This window comes from Epinephelus lanceolatus, chromosome 8, assembly GCF_041903045.1.
Source record: "Epinephelus lanceolatus isolate andai-2023 chromosome 8, ASM4190304v1, whole genome shotgun sequence".
Taxonomy (NCBI): domain Eukaryota; kingdom Metazoa; phylum Chordata; class Actinopteri; order Perciformes; family Serranidae; genus Epinephelus; species Epinephelus lanceolatus.
Window position 1 is genome coordinate 26,407,750 of NC_135741.1, and position 15,993 is coordinate 26,423,742.

Sequence of the window (15,993 nt, forward strand, 5' to 3'; positions counted from 1 at the left end):
GCTCAGTGCTATCCACCTTGCAACTAAATCATTGCCGCCATGTCTTTTCGTTTATCTAGCAGCTAGCAAAAGGTCAAGTAGTGGGGGGTGGGGAGGGTGGCCCATATTGCTTGGGTACTTAAAAAGAAGACGTAGGAAATTACAGCCAGTGTGTTAGGATATTTTCCTCTCCAGATACCCACTCATGCACACATCAACACAAATGCTCAGCCCTCCCTTTTTTTTTAGGATTTTTCAGCTACTTAAGAGACATCTTCAAGCAGGTGCAGTGAAACAGCCAGACCTCCCCACCCTGCACTTTCCGTCTAGCTGCGTAATCTTGTTGGCTAAATTATCTCTGCACTGGTATCAGTGGAGGTCCTCAAGCAAGCAGTCACACTGAACCCAAGTCTTGTTGTCGCTTAGTCTCTTTTTCTGTCTCTCTAACTCTCTGCAACAGACTCCATCGAAGCATTATTTTGCGCCGCATTTCATGTTTAATAGAGAGAGCACCGGCGCTTTGTCTCTTAGTTAACCATGCGGAGAGGGGGGAGCAGAGAGGGGGAGAGGGGGGTGAAACAAACGGAAGCAGTCAGTCACATCAATGAAACATTCAAAAGGCATATAAGCAAAGTCGACCGTCTCAGTGGATTAGCCCCGCAGAATATTTATATTTCCACATCTGAGTGCACAGCACAGCCAGCGCCTGGTTGATGGGGAATGTTTATGTTTCCTGTCTTCTCCTTCAATTAGTTTGACAGGTCTAGAGTGGCCCAAGTGTCACAACCTGCTCCCACCGCCCAGACTGGAGCTGTTTGATTGGTTTAGATTAGGGATGAGCCAGGATAGGGGAGTGGGTGGCTCTAGCACTGGTACACTAGTTTGTAATTTACCTCCTATTGTCAACATAGAATATCCTCCACCTCAGCAACTGACCTCCTGCTGTCTCCTCTGCTCATTGTTCAAGTGATAAAAGCCCTGTGTGTGTGTGTGTGTGCGTTTTCCTCCTCCTGCTTGGTCATTGGTAGCAGCCTTCTTGCAATCAGATTTGATGTGTGCAGCTTAAGCAGGCACAAAGCCTGCAATGGATTATGCTTTACTAAATGTTAAATCCCCTTATAGCCGTCTAGTGACACACAATATGTAAAACTAACCACCCCTGGAGAGGGATTTGCACCGCCCCAGACATGGGGAGAGGGAAGAAGTCGGTGATGGAAGGCAGTGAAGAAATGGAAAGAAATTGAGAACCAAAATGCTGTTTTGATTGCTTTTGTCACAGGTAGCTTTAGAAACATACAGGCCCATGTCATCACATAAGAAATAACAAGTAAGCTAGTATTGAAACCGTCTGCGCACTCCCAATCTCCAGCCATCTTCCAATCTCTCTGCTCAGCCTCTCTATCCCTTGAAGATGGGCTCAGGCGGCTTAGTGCACATCGATTGGATGGGGAAGGGTGGAAGGAGAAGTGCAAATGGCCAATAGGTGGGCCTGCAGCTAGCTGTAGCTGTGCTGCTGTTTAAAAAAGGATGGAGGAGTGTGTCTGTGGTGGTGGCTAAGGGACTCTGTCCCGGGCCATTGGTATGGTCAGCTGCTGGGGTGAACAGCCTGATGCAGTGCAAACAGACATGCCGAATCGATCTGTGCCCCGTGGCTGAGCTCTCACCACTTCCCCAGGCTGGGCCAGACACCTCCAGAGCCTGTTCTCTACACTGGTCCCCCCCCCCCCCCCTCCACCCCAGATTATAGATCCTCTCTCTGGAGATTATACACACTGCCATGGGGGGATCAATAGGAGACACCCTAGAAGCAGAGAGACACACAAAAAACTTGTTCGTACACACACACATACATGCCACACTGATAACCAGTATTTCTGCACACTCACAAGTGTACTGTAACACATATACATGCACACACTAACACATATACAAGGCATGCTTTTAACAGTCATAGACACGCTCCCTATCTCCAACAAGCACACTCCTGCAACACACACACACACACACACACACACACACACAGTACTATCCACACTGCTCACACCTTCTCCTCACTGCAGCAGGACTCTGCTTGGCGCTGCAGGCAGCTGGCTGCCATAGCATGTCTCCTTCCTTCCTAACTGACTGGCTGGCTGGTCTGTTTAAAATGGAGAGAGCTAATGGAAACCACCTGCCCCCCTCCACTCCTTCTGCCCTTCTACCTCAGTTTATGTCACACAACATGGCTGCCACAGCCAACCCACTGAGTTTCAGGAAGATAAAGATGAGACTTGATGAGAGTGGGTAATTTCTTCTCAGGAAGCGATAGGTTTGTGTTGTGAGTGCAGTGTATAATACAGGGCTAGTCTGAGAAAAACACCTTGTGTGTATGAGTGTTGGGGGAGTTGTTGATGTGGACAGCTGGTGCTTTTTGCCGCAGCCACCACAGAACCCTAGGGAGTGTGTGTGTGTGTCACAGTATGTGTCATGTGCACACATAGTGAGCTGTGCAGCAGGAGTATGTCTGACACACACATGTAGAGCTGGATAACCAGCCCTCCCTCCTCCTCCTTTATTCAAACCCAGGATCAACTGTTGGCAGTCACACAAACCTGCCATGTTCTTCATGTTTGCAGAGGCTTCAGTTGTTCTTTCTCGGATAAATGTTCGCTGTAATATGTCCGCTGTAATGTTCTTCATGTTGTGTATGATGTGTGTCCTTATTACTGCTAATGATGAGGGATATCAACCACATCAGGTGTTGACCAGATGCAGCAGAATCATGTTAAAACATAATTTCTTAGTCATTTCAGTCATATATTTTATATTGAAGGAGCTGTATACAACAGAGCATTAATAAAGCAGAAAACAACTTTTTCCTATGTAATAGTAGAGTAATGGCGTCCTGAGCAGAGAATGAAGTGACACTCCCTCTGTGTGTTATAATCAGAGCTCTGTCTGTGGTAGATTGCCCAGTGGCCTGTGCATGTTAGTGCATATGAGTCCCTGTGTGTGTGTGTGTGTATCCCACCGGCTTGCTAATCACCACTGATAACACTGACCCGACTCACAGCGTTGTGGCAGAAGCGTAGCACCCGCCCTCAGGTTTCCCTCCAGGTTAATGCCATTAGCTCTGTCAGCACTGTTAGTGGTGTCGGCGATGTTTGTGCTCTGAGCACCGTTAGCTGCTAGCCTCCAGCTCAGTCACCTCCATGTCAAGGTCATTATAGTAAACTAAAAACTGAAACTAGGTGGGAAAAACATTGTAGTTAACTGAAATAAAATAACAACTAGATTTTAGGAAAAAAGAAACAGGAAATAGCTGAAACAATATTGTGTATTTACAAATAGAGATTATTAATCTTGAGGTTTTTCTGGTTAAATAAAAATAGATCAAACAAAACAAACTAAAATAGAATAAACAAAAAACAAACAAACATTGATTGTCTTAAGTTTTGGTGGTGTTCAGTTTGGTCAAATTTGTCTGCACAGTATGAGGAGAAGGATTTTTAAAGAATATTTACTAAACTAAAATGAGCAAACCCACTTTGGAAATTTACTTGATCCAAACAAAAACAAAAGACAGATGACAAAAATAAATAAATAATAAGGAAAAATAAAATAAATAATAAAACTATAATAACTGTGCTTCATGTTAAGAACCGTATGCAGACAGCTTGAATCAGACACTGAATCATAGATATGCTCTGAATGTTACACAAATTTTTACTGTAGGTTTTTTTTTTTGCCAGGACAGGTAGTGTAAAGGCTTAGCCAACCAACAGACAGCTTCTTTTGCAGATGCTCTAATACACCAGACCTTTAGATATAATTATTTTCTGTCATCTAGAGTTAAAAAAATGACCTAAACTTCATGTAGTACCTTTAAGATTGAATTGTAATGTAATGTCCAGTATCAACCATTGAATTACATCATTTATTTAAATTTGCACCACCAATCATTTTTCACTTTATTGTCCAGATGGATATTTGATTTAGAGAGTAAACTATACCTCATAGGAACAAAACATATTTGGACTCTGTTTTCAGAGTGAAATCCTCGTGAGGAGCCAGTATAATGTGGTTCAGTGTCTGTTAGATCAGTTATTTTAGAGCCAAGACACCGTAGGCTAGTGTACGATTAGCATAGCACATCCCCTGCGCTACAAAGGCTAGCTGTCGATCAGTTTGCAGTTTCCAGTCAAGCTAACATGAGGGACAAGCCCTCGGAGTCATCTCGTATTGAAACATAGCAGTGTGAATCTGTAGCCTGTCGCTAACTGAACAGATCTATTTTTAAAAAGCCCTCTCTGCTCTCCCATCTCTCCCCACGCTAGAGACTCTGGGAAAAGGGCTTTTTAGTGAAATCCAACCACCTGCCGACTGCTAAATGAGAACGCGTGGGCTAGCCGAGAGGGAAAGGAGAGGAGGAGGAGGGAGGAGGGTTGGGGGGGTGTTGTCAAAGAGCCTCTGTTCTCCCCTAGGAGCTCAGTCAGCTGTAGGCCTGCCCCATTGTAGAGAGCTGATGGTATCGCTTGCCAGGTATTTCCCACTGCTTTTCCAGTGAGAAGAAGGGAGAGTTGTTGGGCTTGTGGATGAGGAGAGAGGACGGAGGAAAGTTGGTGGAGAATCAAAGTGTCCGTGTGCCTCCAGGCCTTCACTGCCTGTTATGCCACCCCCGCTGGGACCAACCCAGCAGGAAGTGGCACAAGGCAGCCTTGGTCATCAGCTGGTGTCCCTCGCAGAGACTTGGTGCGGTCGGTGGTGGATCAGTAATAACACCAGTTTCCCTCTTTCTCCCAAGCTCTGTGTCTCTCTTGGCCTTCCAGTCCCCTCACACCCCTGTGGTTCCATTATTGCATTCCTTGTGCTATTTAATTTTAGGATCAGTACACTCAAGAGGGGGGAGCTTTGCTAAAGCCGTGCACTACTCTGCTGCATCTCTGTGTGTGTGCTTGGGTGTTTGCGCATGTGTTTCGCCGGTTTGAGCCGAGCACCCCTTATAACAATGCAGGTGCGTCCTGTCGCATGGCTAACACTCACCACCTGCGAGCACGCCTGAAACAAACGCTCGTCTTGATGTAATAAGCCTGTCTTCTATCCTAAAATATGCTCATATTCTTGCTGTGTTTAGCTGATCTCATTCCACAGCACCAGCCGCCTCCCCCCATCACTGTTTACAAAACACTGGCGTATATGACTGTGTTCACAATGTGACTTTTCCATTGTTGGTGGCTCGTAAAAGAAAGCCAAGCTGATATTATCTAAGAGCTCCCCCCCTCCCCTCTGCTGAAATGCTGCAGCAAATTAAACAGCATCTTATTTGCTTGATACAGAGAGAGTAGGACACGGCTCTTTTGCTGAGGCTAGGTGTGTTTTAGATTAGACATGCTTGGCAGCCATAAGAGAATGGCTGGCTGAACAATGAGCTACAGCTGAGAAAATTGCTGTGTCTGTGTGTGTGTGTGTGTGTGTCACAGGGTTACAGCGATGAATATTCTGTTGTTTGAACTCAGCAGTGACAATGTAATTGGAGAAACAGTGACCGCCAGGATCGGGTTTCAGTGAAGTGCTCAGGTCTGAGGAACTGCGCTCAGTAGCTTCATGATTATCTTCCGGTGTCAAAGTATTGAACTTTCTCTCGCTCTCTATCAGTCTGGGTGGCGGCGGCGGTCTGTAGTGGATCGTCGGGTGGAGGCAAGTAGAAGAAGTTAAAGTTAACGGCTGTGGAGGGAGTGAGAGCACTCCACTACAAAGGCTCTGCTGTGGTTCTCCCTCCTACAGCGAAAGCTACATCCATCCAACGAGCACACACTTCAACCCTTAAAAAAACTGCCCATCCCCCCTCGTAGACCCCCACCACGGCTAAACCTCTCGTCCCTCCCCTTTCCACTTCTCCACTTGAGCGAGGAGACCCACTTCCAAATGCACAAAATGGCAGGAATGTTTAACAAGCCAGGCAGACCCTGGAGGAACCGTGTGGCCCGCTTCCACCAGCCCCCCAACCTCCCCGAGCTCTGATGCCTACTCTTTCGCTCAAACGGCAGAGTCTGAAGCATTAGCTGGGTTTTAACTTTCACATTCATTGAGAATCGTGTTATAGTCGCTTTCAGAGAAATGCCCTTGAGGTAGTCGACTTTTAGTGCCCAGGATGAATTCAAAATGTGCTTTTGACGTTCGAAGAATAGACTCGCTTGCTGTCTGTGAATGATTAAACTAGATCCCTGTCTCTTTTTTTCCCACCACCTATCTTTTTCACTCTCGCTGTCTGCTCTTTATGCCTGTTGATGTGCTCTGGGGTGTAGACACGGAGATCTGGCCCCTCTAAATGAATGTGCCGATGAGGTGAAGGGACACTAAACCCTAATTCCCCCGATTTGACTCCTCCGAAACATGTCATCTCATTCAGATTAGTCTCTTTTGTTCTCGGCCCTCCCCCCACCTCCCTCCCGCTCGCTGCCTCCTCCTCCTCCACCCGCTTCTCCCTGTCTCTCCCAACTCACACACACACACACACACACACTCAGTGTTGCTCACAGATCACACAATAGCACTGATGGATATTTTCATTCATGTTATCTTGTAAATGACTTCCAGGGATGGTGTAGAGGAGGGAGAAAGGAGGGAGAGGGGAAAAGCGAGAAGAGGGCAGTAGTGAGAAAGATATAATGCGTCACTCAGAGCCAGCGAGGGCGATAACCCCCCCCCCCCCAGAACAGCTCATTCAGCCCACAGCAGATAACAAGCCCACCCTGGGGTTACACACACACACACACACACACACAGAGCCTCTCAAAAAACAAAGTCATGATGTCACAGACGCACTCGTACACACCAGCCCCTCTACAAATGGTATCTTGGGTGTCAGAGCCATTTAATATCTTTGCCAACCCTCTTTTCCTCTGCAAGCGGTAAAGATAAACCACAGCCAGATCAATAACTCTGTTGACACAAACAAATAAATAACAGATGATGGCACCGTCACTCACTGGAAACCAAAAAAAAAAACCTAGCTGCTTATCTTTTGTTAGGGAAAGTGTTGCTTAGTCCTTCCTTAAGGAACAGCTCAGCATGTGTTTGGGTGAAATGAGCACTAGCGGTTTGTGTTGTCAGTGCAAGTCTTACCTATAAATCAAAGCGTACAGAGCTGCAAGATACTGTCCGTCTTCATTGGCCTTGTGTGTGTATGTGCGTGTGTGTGTTAATGTTGGCGAGTGCTACGCTCCGTTGCACCAAACGGCAGCCACGACCAGCCTTGGGAGCAGTCAAATAGCTTGTTACGTTGCTTCCAACTTAATAGAAGATCAATTTTTTTCAGTGTGTGAGATGTAGTTTTCAATCAATTAAGTGTCAGTGGCTTTTGATTGCTTCGCCCGTTGAGCGAGCAAGAACTGTCTTTTCACAGGTTATTATTGAAACCAAAATAAATCTTTTTTTTCCTTCTCAGTTTGATCACACTCTTGGTGTTGTGTTTCTGCTAAAAGCAAAAGGTGAATGGGAGACTATTATGCTAATTAGACTTTTGTGGATTCAAATCTCTTCTTCTGTAATAATTCTAACCCTTGGCTGTTTCTGGAAAACACTGTGCCAGGCTTAGCAGTAACCATTAGCCATGTCCCCCCCTTCTGTCTCCTCCTCCTCCTTTTCTTCTCCACAGAAGTGGCTGTGTGTTTTTGTCCTCTGCAGCGTGAATGTTTTTGTTAAGGAGATGAGGGTTCACGACCTGGCCATACCACCAGTCACATTCAATTTAACAGCACAGCCGGCCAGGGCCACCTCCTCACACACAATATGAGGGGGCTGCTTTTAACACTTGTGAGGGTTATGTAATTTGGCCACATTTTAAACCCCGAGAGGACAGAAGGTGAATTTCTTTTTGTGTGTGTGTGTTTGTTTCAGCGCTAAGCTAACCCAAAGTTAACTGGACATATATGTAGGTGTAATGACAGAAGTTGTCATTTTGCAGCAGTGAGTTACAGTGGTGACTGGGGGGTGGAATGGGGTTAAAGCCAGTATTACTCACTGGTGTATAAATGGAGTGGAACAATAACATAATTCCCCTTGGGCGTAATGTTTGCTTTGGAAAGGCAACCTTGTAGCGCTCCAAAAGTCCTTAATCCTATTACTCGCATTCCAATTGAATTTGACTCAAGGAGAAAAAATGTCTTTTCAGCAGAGGTAACAGCACCCAAAATAATATATTACTGAGTCTGGCTGCAAAAAAACACGAAAGCTTTGGGAAGTGTGAACATCTTCTTTCAAACTCACTTTTCCTTTTCTTCTCTCTCACTCGCAGATTGTGTGTACATTGAAAGTCGGCGGCCCAACACTCCCTACTTCATTTGTAGCATTCAGGATTTCAAGCTGGTGAGTACATTCCACTTCCTGTCTGTCCTGTTTTACGTCCTCACGCTGGCCTGAGGTTCACCACTAATGTGCCTGCCCATCCCGTGTCGCAAGCTGGAAAACAAACCACTGTTGTTACTAGTGAGCAGAAATGCCAAAAAAAATCAAGGCTACGATGTCGTGTGCACCATAATTAGAGATATAGTTGCTGAGTTGCACATTTTCTTTCGCTTTGGTCATCTGATGAAGAGTGAATAAAAAATCCTAGTGAAATACGATTTATTATCAGTTTGTATCCTGAGGTTTGTTTTGAAAGGGTCATGTGGAAAAATAAAAACCCCTCAGAGAGTCAGGCTTGAATATTAACCACCTTTGCGATCCACTGGCAGTGTAATAATGCTTGTAATGGAAATAAAGATGTTTGTCGATGCACTTAATTGATTTAATGAAGGAGACCGTCACCAGTTTTCAATTGATTTTTTTACAACCTAATGTGGCCAAATTGCCTCTTTTGCTGAATAAAGAAAGAAATTAGTTTTTAATTTGCTACAGAGAATGGCTGATTCATCAGGCTCAGTCAGTTTAGTGAAGTGGGGCTTGTTTTCTCTGCAATAGGACACCGAAAATGTATCACACACACACACACACACACACACACACACACACACACACACACACACACACACACACAGATACACAGACAAATTGATTTTCCCACACTGCATTCTCTGTTTGCTAAAGGGGAAGTTGCATTTGAGTTCACCAGACAGATTTGTCTTCGTTCATGCTGATGAAAAAGGATGTAACCTCATGGTTTGAGATATGTGGTTAGATGTGTTACGCTGCAGTTGACTGTAGAGACACGCTGCACAGGTTTACAAATCACAAATGTCTCACAGTTACCTGTACACCATTCAGATTATCATTTTTAAAAAATCAATATATAATTTTGAAGCGCCACATTATCAAACTGGGTGTTTTTACACACTCAGTAATAATGGTTAGCTCCATGTGGTTTTTTTCTCAGAGGTCAGTGCCACCAAACAAGTGTTTCTTTTGGCTGAGGAAATTTCATGGTCAAAGTTCACCAAATGTGAACTCACCGGTGAGACCTGAAATCATTCGTTTTTAATTGGCCCTTTGTTAGGTTTCCAGCTGCCATGAATGGAGAGTAGAACACATTTCAGTGCAGGTTTGCAGTATTGTGACTGCCTTAAAGTCCCTGTGAAATGAAAAATAAATTTTCATAGTTTTAATTCCATGTCCCTGTGTAATTTCATAATTTATCTCTTGTTATATGCCAAAATATATATCAGTAAATCAGTATCAGTATTTTTTACATCGAAATCCCTGTCTTTTCTCCTCCTGTAAAACCAAGTGAAATAGTTTCAAATGTTTGATGACTCATGCTGCACTCACGAGTGTTTACAAAAGTTCATCAAATCAAATAAGACTTTGGGCTGTTAGCTGGCCACACTGGTGATATAAAACTGCACTTCACTGTTTGTGGGTTGTAGCAGCAAGCTAACAGAGTGATATGTAGAGAGATAGAAAGACATGTTTTTGGTTATCAGTGGGCAAAACCTTTGTTTTCATTTCCCAAACAATGTGACTGAAGTATAATTCATTCATCTCTACCTTCTCCTGCTCCTGATGTACTAAAGAGTTGTCTCACTTCTGAGACAGGAACAGAGGTAGTAACAGCGCCGAAACAATGTCTGTATAAACAGGACAGCTGGCAGAATGGGATCATAGGCGGCACTGTTGTGATGCTTTGACAACGTGTTACGTGTGTAGCTCACTGTGGGGTTTTTAAAAGTAGCTGTTAGCAGTTAGCGGCTAACTCGAAGAAGACCAGCAGCTGTAAATGTCCACAAATTGTAAAAGCAATGAGGTGCGGGAGGTCCTTACCATCTGAGCGGTGGACCAGATCAGCTGCCATATAACAGGGACGGTAAATGATTGTTATTACCATGTTATGCCATTGTTGTTGTTCAGAAAGAGCTGCCGATGCATTTGTTATGTCAAACTAGATGCTGACACTGTTTTGTTAAATGTCACGACTGTCACACCTCTTTTGATTCCACGATGCTGGGATGCTGTCTAAAGTCACACACTGGAGGGGAATGATGCAGCTCTTGTTTGGTTCTGTGTAAAAATGTAAAGGTGGCATGAAGAAAGGACTATGTAGCAGCCCTATAGCACGATCTCTGTGTAGAAAGGGTTAGAGAGGGAGGTATGTGTGGAGCCAACAGTCTGCTCAGCAGCTTTTTAGCGGTCCAATCAAATGCAAAGGATTTGATTTTTAATCCCTCTTGTAACTGTACACCACTCAAATATTCTGTTTCACTGGGGAATATGTCACAGCAAAAGCTAAAGACGCTTTACCTTCTGTTTAATTAGGGCTTAAATGTGCAAATACCACAGGAATATGTAATCGATGTGTCCGTGTTGTCAAATGAAGCAGCATCTAACCCTGCCGGTGTGAGCATTGCCTGTCTTTTAACAGATTGGTTGTCTAAGTAGAGTGCAGAGGGCTCAGTGAGGGGCGGCCAGGCCCCAGGGGGCCAAAGTAATGGCTGCCAACAGCCAGGGTGATGATGGGAGGTCAACTAAGAGGCCACACACATGCACACACACCACTTTTGTGGTAGTGTGTGTATGTATATACGTGCGTGTATGCATTTGACGTAGGTGTGTTGGCGCTTTCATATGAGAATACTTTTGTGCGTGAAGGGCGGTTGTTGTGTGTGGAAGGGGCTTTAAGGTGAGCTGGAGGCCTTGCAGCGGGGAGGACAGCCAGGCCCCACAGCAGCAGGGCTTTAATCGGATTGCTGCTAGAGAGTGCTGAGGACGGCAGGAACCCCTCCTCGCGCACGTACATGTGCGCACACACACTCGCAGGAAAAACCCACGCACCTGCACCTTGATTAAGAGCGCCAGAAGAGGTCCAGGGCAGACAGAGGTAATTGTCCAGAGAGGGAGAGAGAATACTGGCTCCATTAGTTGACCCCTCTCTCTCTTTTCCCTCTTTTCTCTCTCTGTGTCTCTAACCCTCCCTCTCTGTTACTCCCTCCCCCCCCAATCCATCTGTAATTAATGAACAGCCATCTGCATGCCTGTATGTGTTTGAGCAGACTGTACCCTTGTCCTCCTATGTTAAAACAACAAGCCCCGCTGGCTCTCTAAACATGTACAGCGCTTTTCAATGAGCACACTTTGTCGCCAGGCTACAAATCACAAAAGATCGGCACAACGTAGTTACGTTAAAAACTCCTAACCTAAGACCAAGGCAAAATCCTGTTTTACGATGATAGCTGGTTGAGTTTGTAATTGCACACGCTAACTGGCCAGCCCTGAATCTACCCCGTCTCCCTGCTCTCAAAACTGGGGCACAGACTTGTGCCTTTGGGAGAAAAAAACAAATCATCCACTCATTCTCCTCTTTTGTGACACATAATGGTCAGCGTAATCTCATTTCCTCCTCTTGCCACAATATATTGAAAAGCAGAGACAACAGGCAACTTGAGATCCATGTAAGCGAACCACGCATTAGATGTCAACTCATTCTCTTTATTTCCTATCCTCTCATCCTTCCCTGCCTCTGTCTTCGACCCCCACTTTTTTCTTGCCGCACAAATTATCGATCGACCCCCCTCTGTGTGGGGGAACAGGGCTTTGGAGGCACAGCAGAGGGGGAGGAAATTTCATTGGTCCTGAACCAAACAACCTCATCAATATTGCCCGTCTCGCACCCTTCTCCTCTTTCCTGTCTCCCTCTCTCCTCCCTCAGTCTTTAGGCTGCAACAGTCTCACTCGTGTACTTTATCTAATGACCTGTGAATCCAATTAGTGGTGTGTAGAAATCCTGAATGCAGCCATCAATCTCTCCTGCATGGGGAAGAACAAGGATTGAAGCCCGCCTCTCTGTCTCTTTATATCTTTTTCCTCTCACTGTGATTCTGACACTAGCATTTTTGCATGTATGTGTGCTTCCTCGTTGCTTCTGTACACACACACACACACACACACACACACACACACAGCGCAGTCATTCAGCAATAACGCATGCAAAAAAAAAAATCCATTCTGCAGCATTATTGGGGTCATTTTGAACATTTTCACGTCAATTTCCCGAGTTTGTTTACTCAACAGTGGCAGCTGTGGTGCCCACTGTAACCTCTGTGACATATTGATCTAGCCATATAGATTTCAGCCTCCCGCCTTCCTCCTAAAATGTCTGCCCAGATACAGAGGTGACCAGTAGGAGGCCATTTTAACCGTTGGAGGTATTAAACAAAATCAGGAGCTGAAGCGAGACATCGAAATGCAGCCAGTCGATTAATAATTCTCTCACGCTCATGTTTAGATTATTAGAAAATGGGACATATTTATTAACAATAGTACAAATGATTTACAAAACTTACTGCACATTTTGATTGATTGATTTCTTAAATAGCACAAAAAAAAAGGAATATAAATAATAACAGAATATGCAAGGGTGGCCAAAAGACTTAAAGGCTTATCATGGGTCTCCCTTGATTTTGATTATAACAATTAAGTGAAAGAAACTTAAACCAGATACAATTTTGAATACGTCATGATGTCATTATCCTTTCACAAAAAGTCAAAAATGCTAGAAGAAATCAGTGCTACAACGTCAAGTGCACCATAACAAGATAAATCTATGAGAGAGCCATTCAACATGAAATGTGAATTTAAGTGAATTAGGGAACTGTCACAACAGATGCACACATAACTAGTCAATAAAAATGTGTATTAGGATGATTTTTTAAAAAAAATCTGTCTTTTATTTCCTCTGATGTGATCAATTCAGTCAATTAAGACCCAACAATCCTCCAGTGTGTTTTTCCCACAAGGGCTAGTTTCAGTTTCCACCTGGAGCCATGACCTTGTAATGTGTTTACTATCTATATTTAATGAGAGTAATGCAGTGAGCTGGCTGACCGTAGACGTGCGTGTTGTGTGTGTGTACATGTGTATGTTCGTCTTTATGTAACTTATATTATGATCATGAGGTTTGTGTGTGTATATATCTGGTGCAGCACGTCACATGCACTGTGTGAGTCGCTGTGAGAGGAGAACCTGAGACAATAAGCCATCTGACAGCGACTGAGCACCGAACAATCTGCAGCCATATCTGCCCATTGACCCTGGCTTCACCAATCCATCCTGCTTTTCTTACCTCGATTGTCTCCTCTGTCTCCATTTCTCTCCCTCTCTCATCTGTCTGTTTCTACACTTCATTCCCCCCTCATCCCCACTCCTCTTTATCTGCTGTCACTCACCTCCCTCCCTCGCTCCTCCCAGCCCATGTTCTAGTCATTGTGTCCATGTCCTCGACGCTCATTGACCCCCCCCCCCCCCCCTCCTCGCCTGCCTCTCTGCTTGTATCTAACCTCATTTGCTGTTATTGGCCAAGTCAGCTGTGTTCTGTCCTCCCTCCCTTCCCCACATCCCTCTCTCTTACTCCCTTTGCTTTCTCCCAGCATCCCTGCCTCCCTCCCTCTTTCACTAATGGAGTGATTGCAGCGTTTCTCCCTCCGGGAACGCGGGATTGAGGAGCCCAGTACGCCAACGCACACACACAGTTTCTCTGTCGCACACACACATCTCTTCTCCTGGATCTCCCTGCTTATGGACATTTAATTAGATGCCATGTACAATGCAATTATCTTGCCAGGAGTCCAGCTCATATGTTGTAGGCCTGATCAGCTTAAAAGGACGAGGGATTTTCTTTGTCATATAACTAGTATACTGTGCGTGTATCCGTTGGTTTTTATTGTGTGCCCCTCGTCTTGGCTTCAGTTTAAAATCACAGAGTAAGGTTATAGCCATCTCCAGGTTGAGCGTGCTCTGTTTGCACTGTGAGATGTGGGCAAGCCAATCTGTGATAGGTTCTGCATTCACATGCGTTTGGTGAAAACATGCCGTGATGGTTTGTCCTGGCCTTCGGACCTCATTGTACACGTTTTTGTAATTGAAAGCAATTGATGTGTGTCAGTCTAATTGATGAGACATGTTAAAAGAAAAGGTGTGCCTGGAACATGAGGTGCCTATAAACCATAGCTCCTATTGATTAGTGTTTGGCCTCACGTCTCACATGCAGGATTTGTTCATGTGGGGTCGCTTGACCTTTGGATGCCTAATGAGCAAGGATACACTTAAGAGCTGCAACAGTTAGTCAATTAAGCAATTAGTTCATCGACAGACAATTAATTGGCAACTATTTTCATTATCAAATAATCGTTTTAGTACGTTTTTGTTAGCAAGAAAAGCCAAATATTTGCTGTTTTCATTCTTCCTAAATTCTCAAGCTTGATGCTTTTCTTTGTCATGTGATGATAAACGATGATAACATTTTTGGACCGGGGGTTTAGATCACAGCATATCACTTGAAGACACAGGGTGCCTGCAGGTGCTTAAAAAGTCTTAAAATGTCAATTTAAAAAATATTAGACCTTTAAAAGTCGTTAAAATAGTCTTAAATTTGAATTTATGAGGTCTTAATTACCACAAACATTTTATCTAGTCTCATTCATTCCTCTTTTAGTTTCTTTTTGTAAAAATTAGTCAAGTGTGACTGTCCATATATCTGATTTTACAAATCTTTAAACCTACCACTAAACCTAATACTGTCTTTTTACTTGCCTTTGCCTGTTGGCAAAATTTAACCAAACTCACTCCAATAACCAAATGCCTACATAAAACCTATTTCTTCATTTATATATTCTACTTACCTTCATACTTACGTGCAATGCTTGAATAAGACAAAGATAATTTGCCCAAAAATCTGTCTTAAGTTTGGTAACAAATGATCTTGAAATGGTCTTTAATAGCATTAAACATAAGTGTCTGATACCTGTAAACACCCTATGACATCGTCATGCGCTCTGGGAAAATGCACAGGGCATGTTTCACTATTTTCTGGCATTGTATCGACAAAACCATTAATTGATCAGTTGAGAAAATAATGGGGTGATTAAAAATGAAAATCAATCTTAAGTGCAGCCCTAATACACATGGTAAATTGTTTTAACAGGAGAAGAACAAAAAATATCGAGGCATCCTGATGTCACTTATATCGTTCATGTATCCCAGCTAACTGTGATTTTTGCCAGCTTATGTTGTCACATCACGCTTTCCTCATATTTACTCTCATTTAACTGTGAACTGTCAAACAAAACAGAGAAATTATTAAATTGTCTTTCAAATTTAGTTTCTGCTCTTCATTTATCTGTTAAAAAATGAATTTTGGCAGCCATTTAAATTTGTTATATTCTGTTCCCCAACAGCTCTGCTAATAGCATTTGTGTACACTTACTTGTGAAAAGATATCACCTCATTTATGTTTTAAAACTTGTTGAAACGATTGATGGGTAAGCCAGAACACTTAATTAGCAGATAGCTTAAAAAATGAATGATTAAAAACAGCAATTTATAGTTTTCTTTTTTACATTTTCCCTTAACATTGCAATGTGGCACAATTATTTCTAGGACTATAATAGAATTAGCAGTTATGTTTTAATGATGCACAAAACACCAGATTTTCCCAGCAGTAATTCATCTAGCTTGTTCTGCTGTGACGTGTTTTTAAATACAATCCAGACTTTAAAACAATGGTGCAAAATTAACATCACATACAGTTCAAATTCTATCATAAATATG

At 43.6% G+C, this 15,993-nt stretch overlaps 1 protein-coding gene across 4 annotated transcripts in view; it reads left to right on the forward strand.

The window, feature by feature from the left end:
* The window catches only part of rerea (arginine-glutamic acid dipeptide (RE) repeats a), a 146,491-nt gene that overhangs the window by 60,766 nt on the left and 69,732 nt on the right, over window positions 1-15,993 (forward strand). For all 4 annotated transcript variants that reach the window (XM_033629295.2, XM_033629296.2, XM_033629294.2 and 1 more), the window contains exon 3: window positions 8,255-8,325. In XM_033629295.2, coding sequence (XP_033485186.1) covers window positions 8,255-8,325 — 71 coding nt within the window. The remainder of the gene's footprint in view (window positions 1-8,254; window positions 8,326-15,993) is intronic.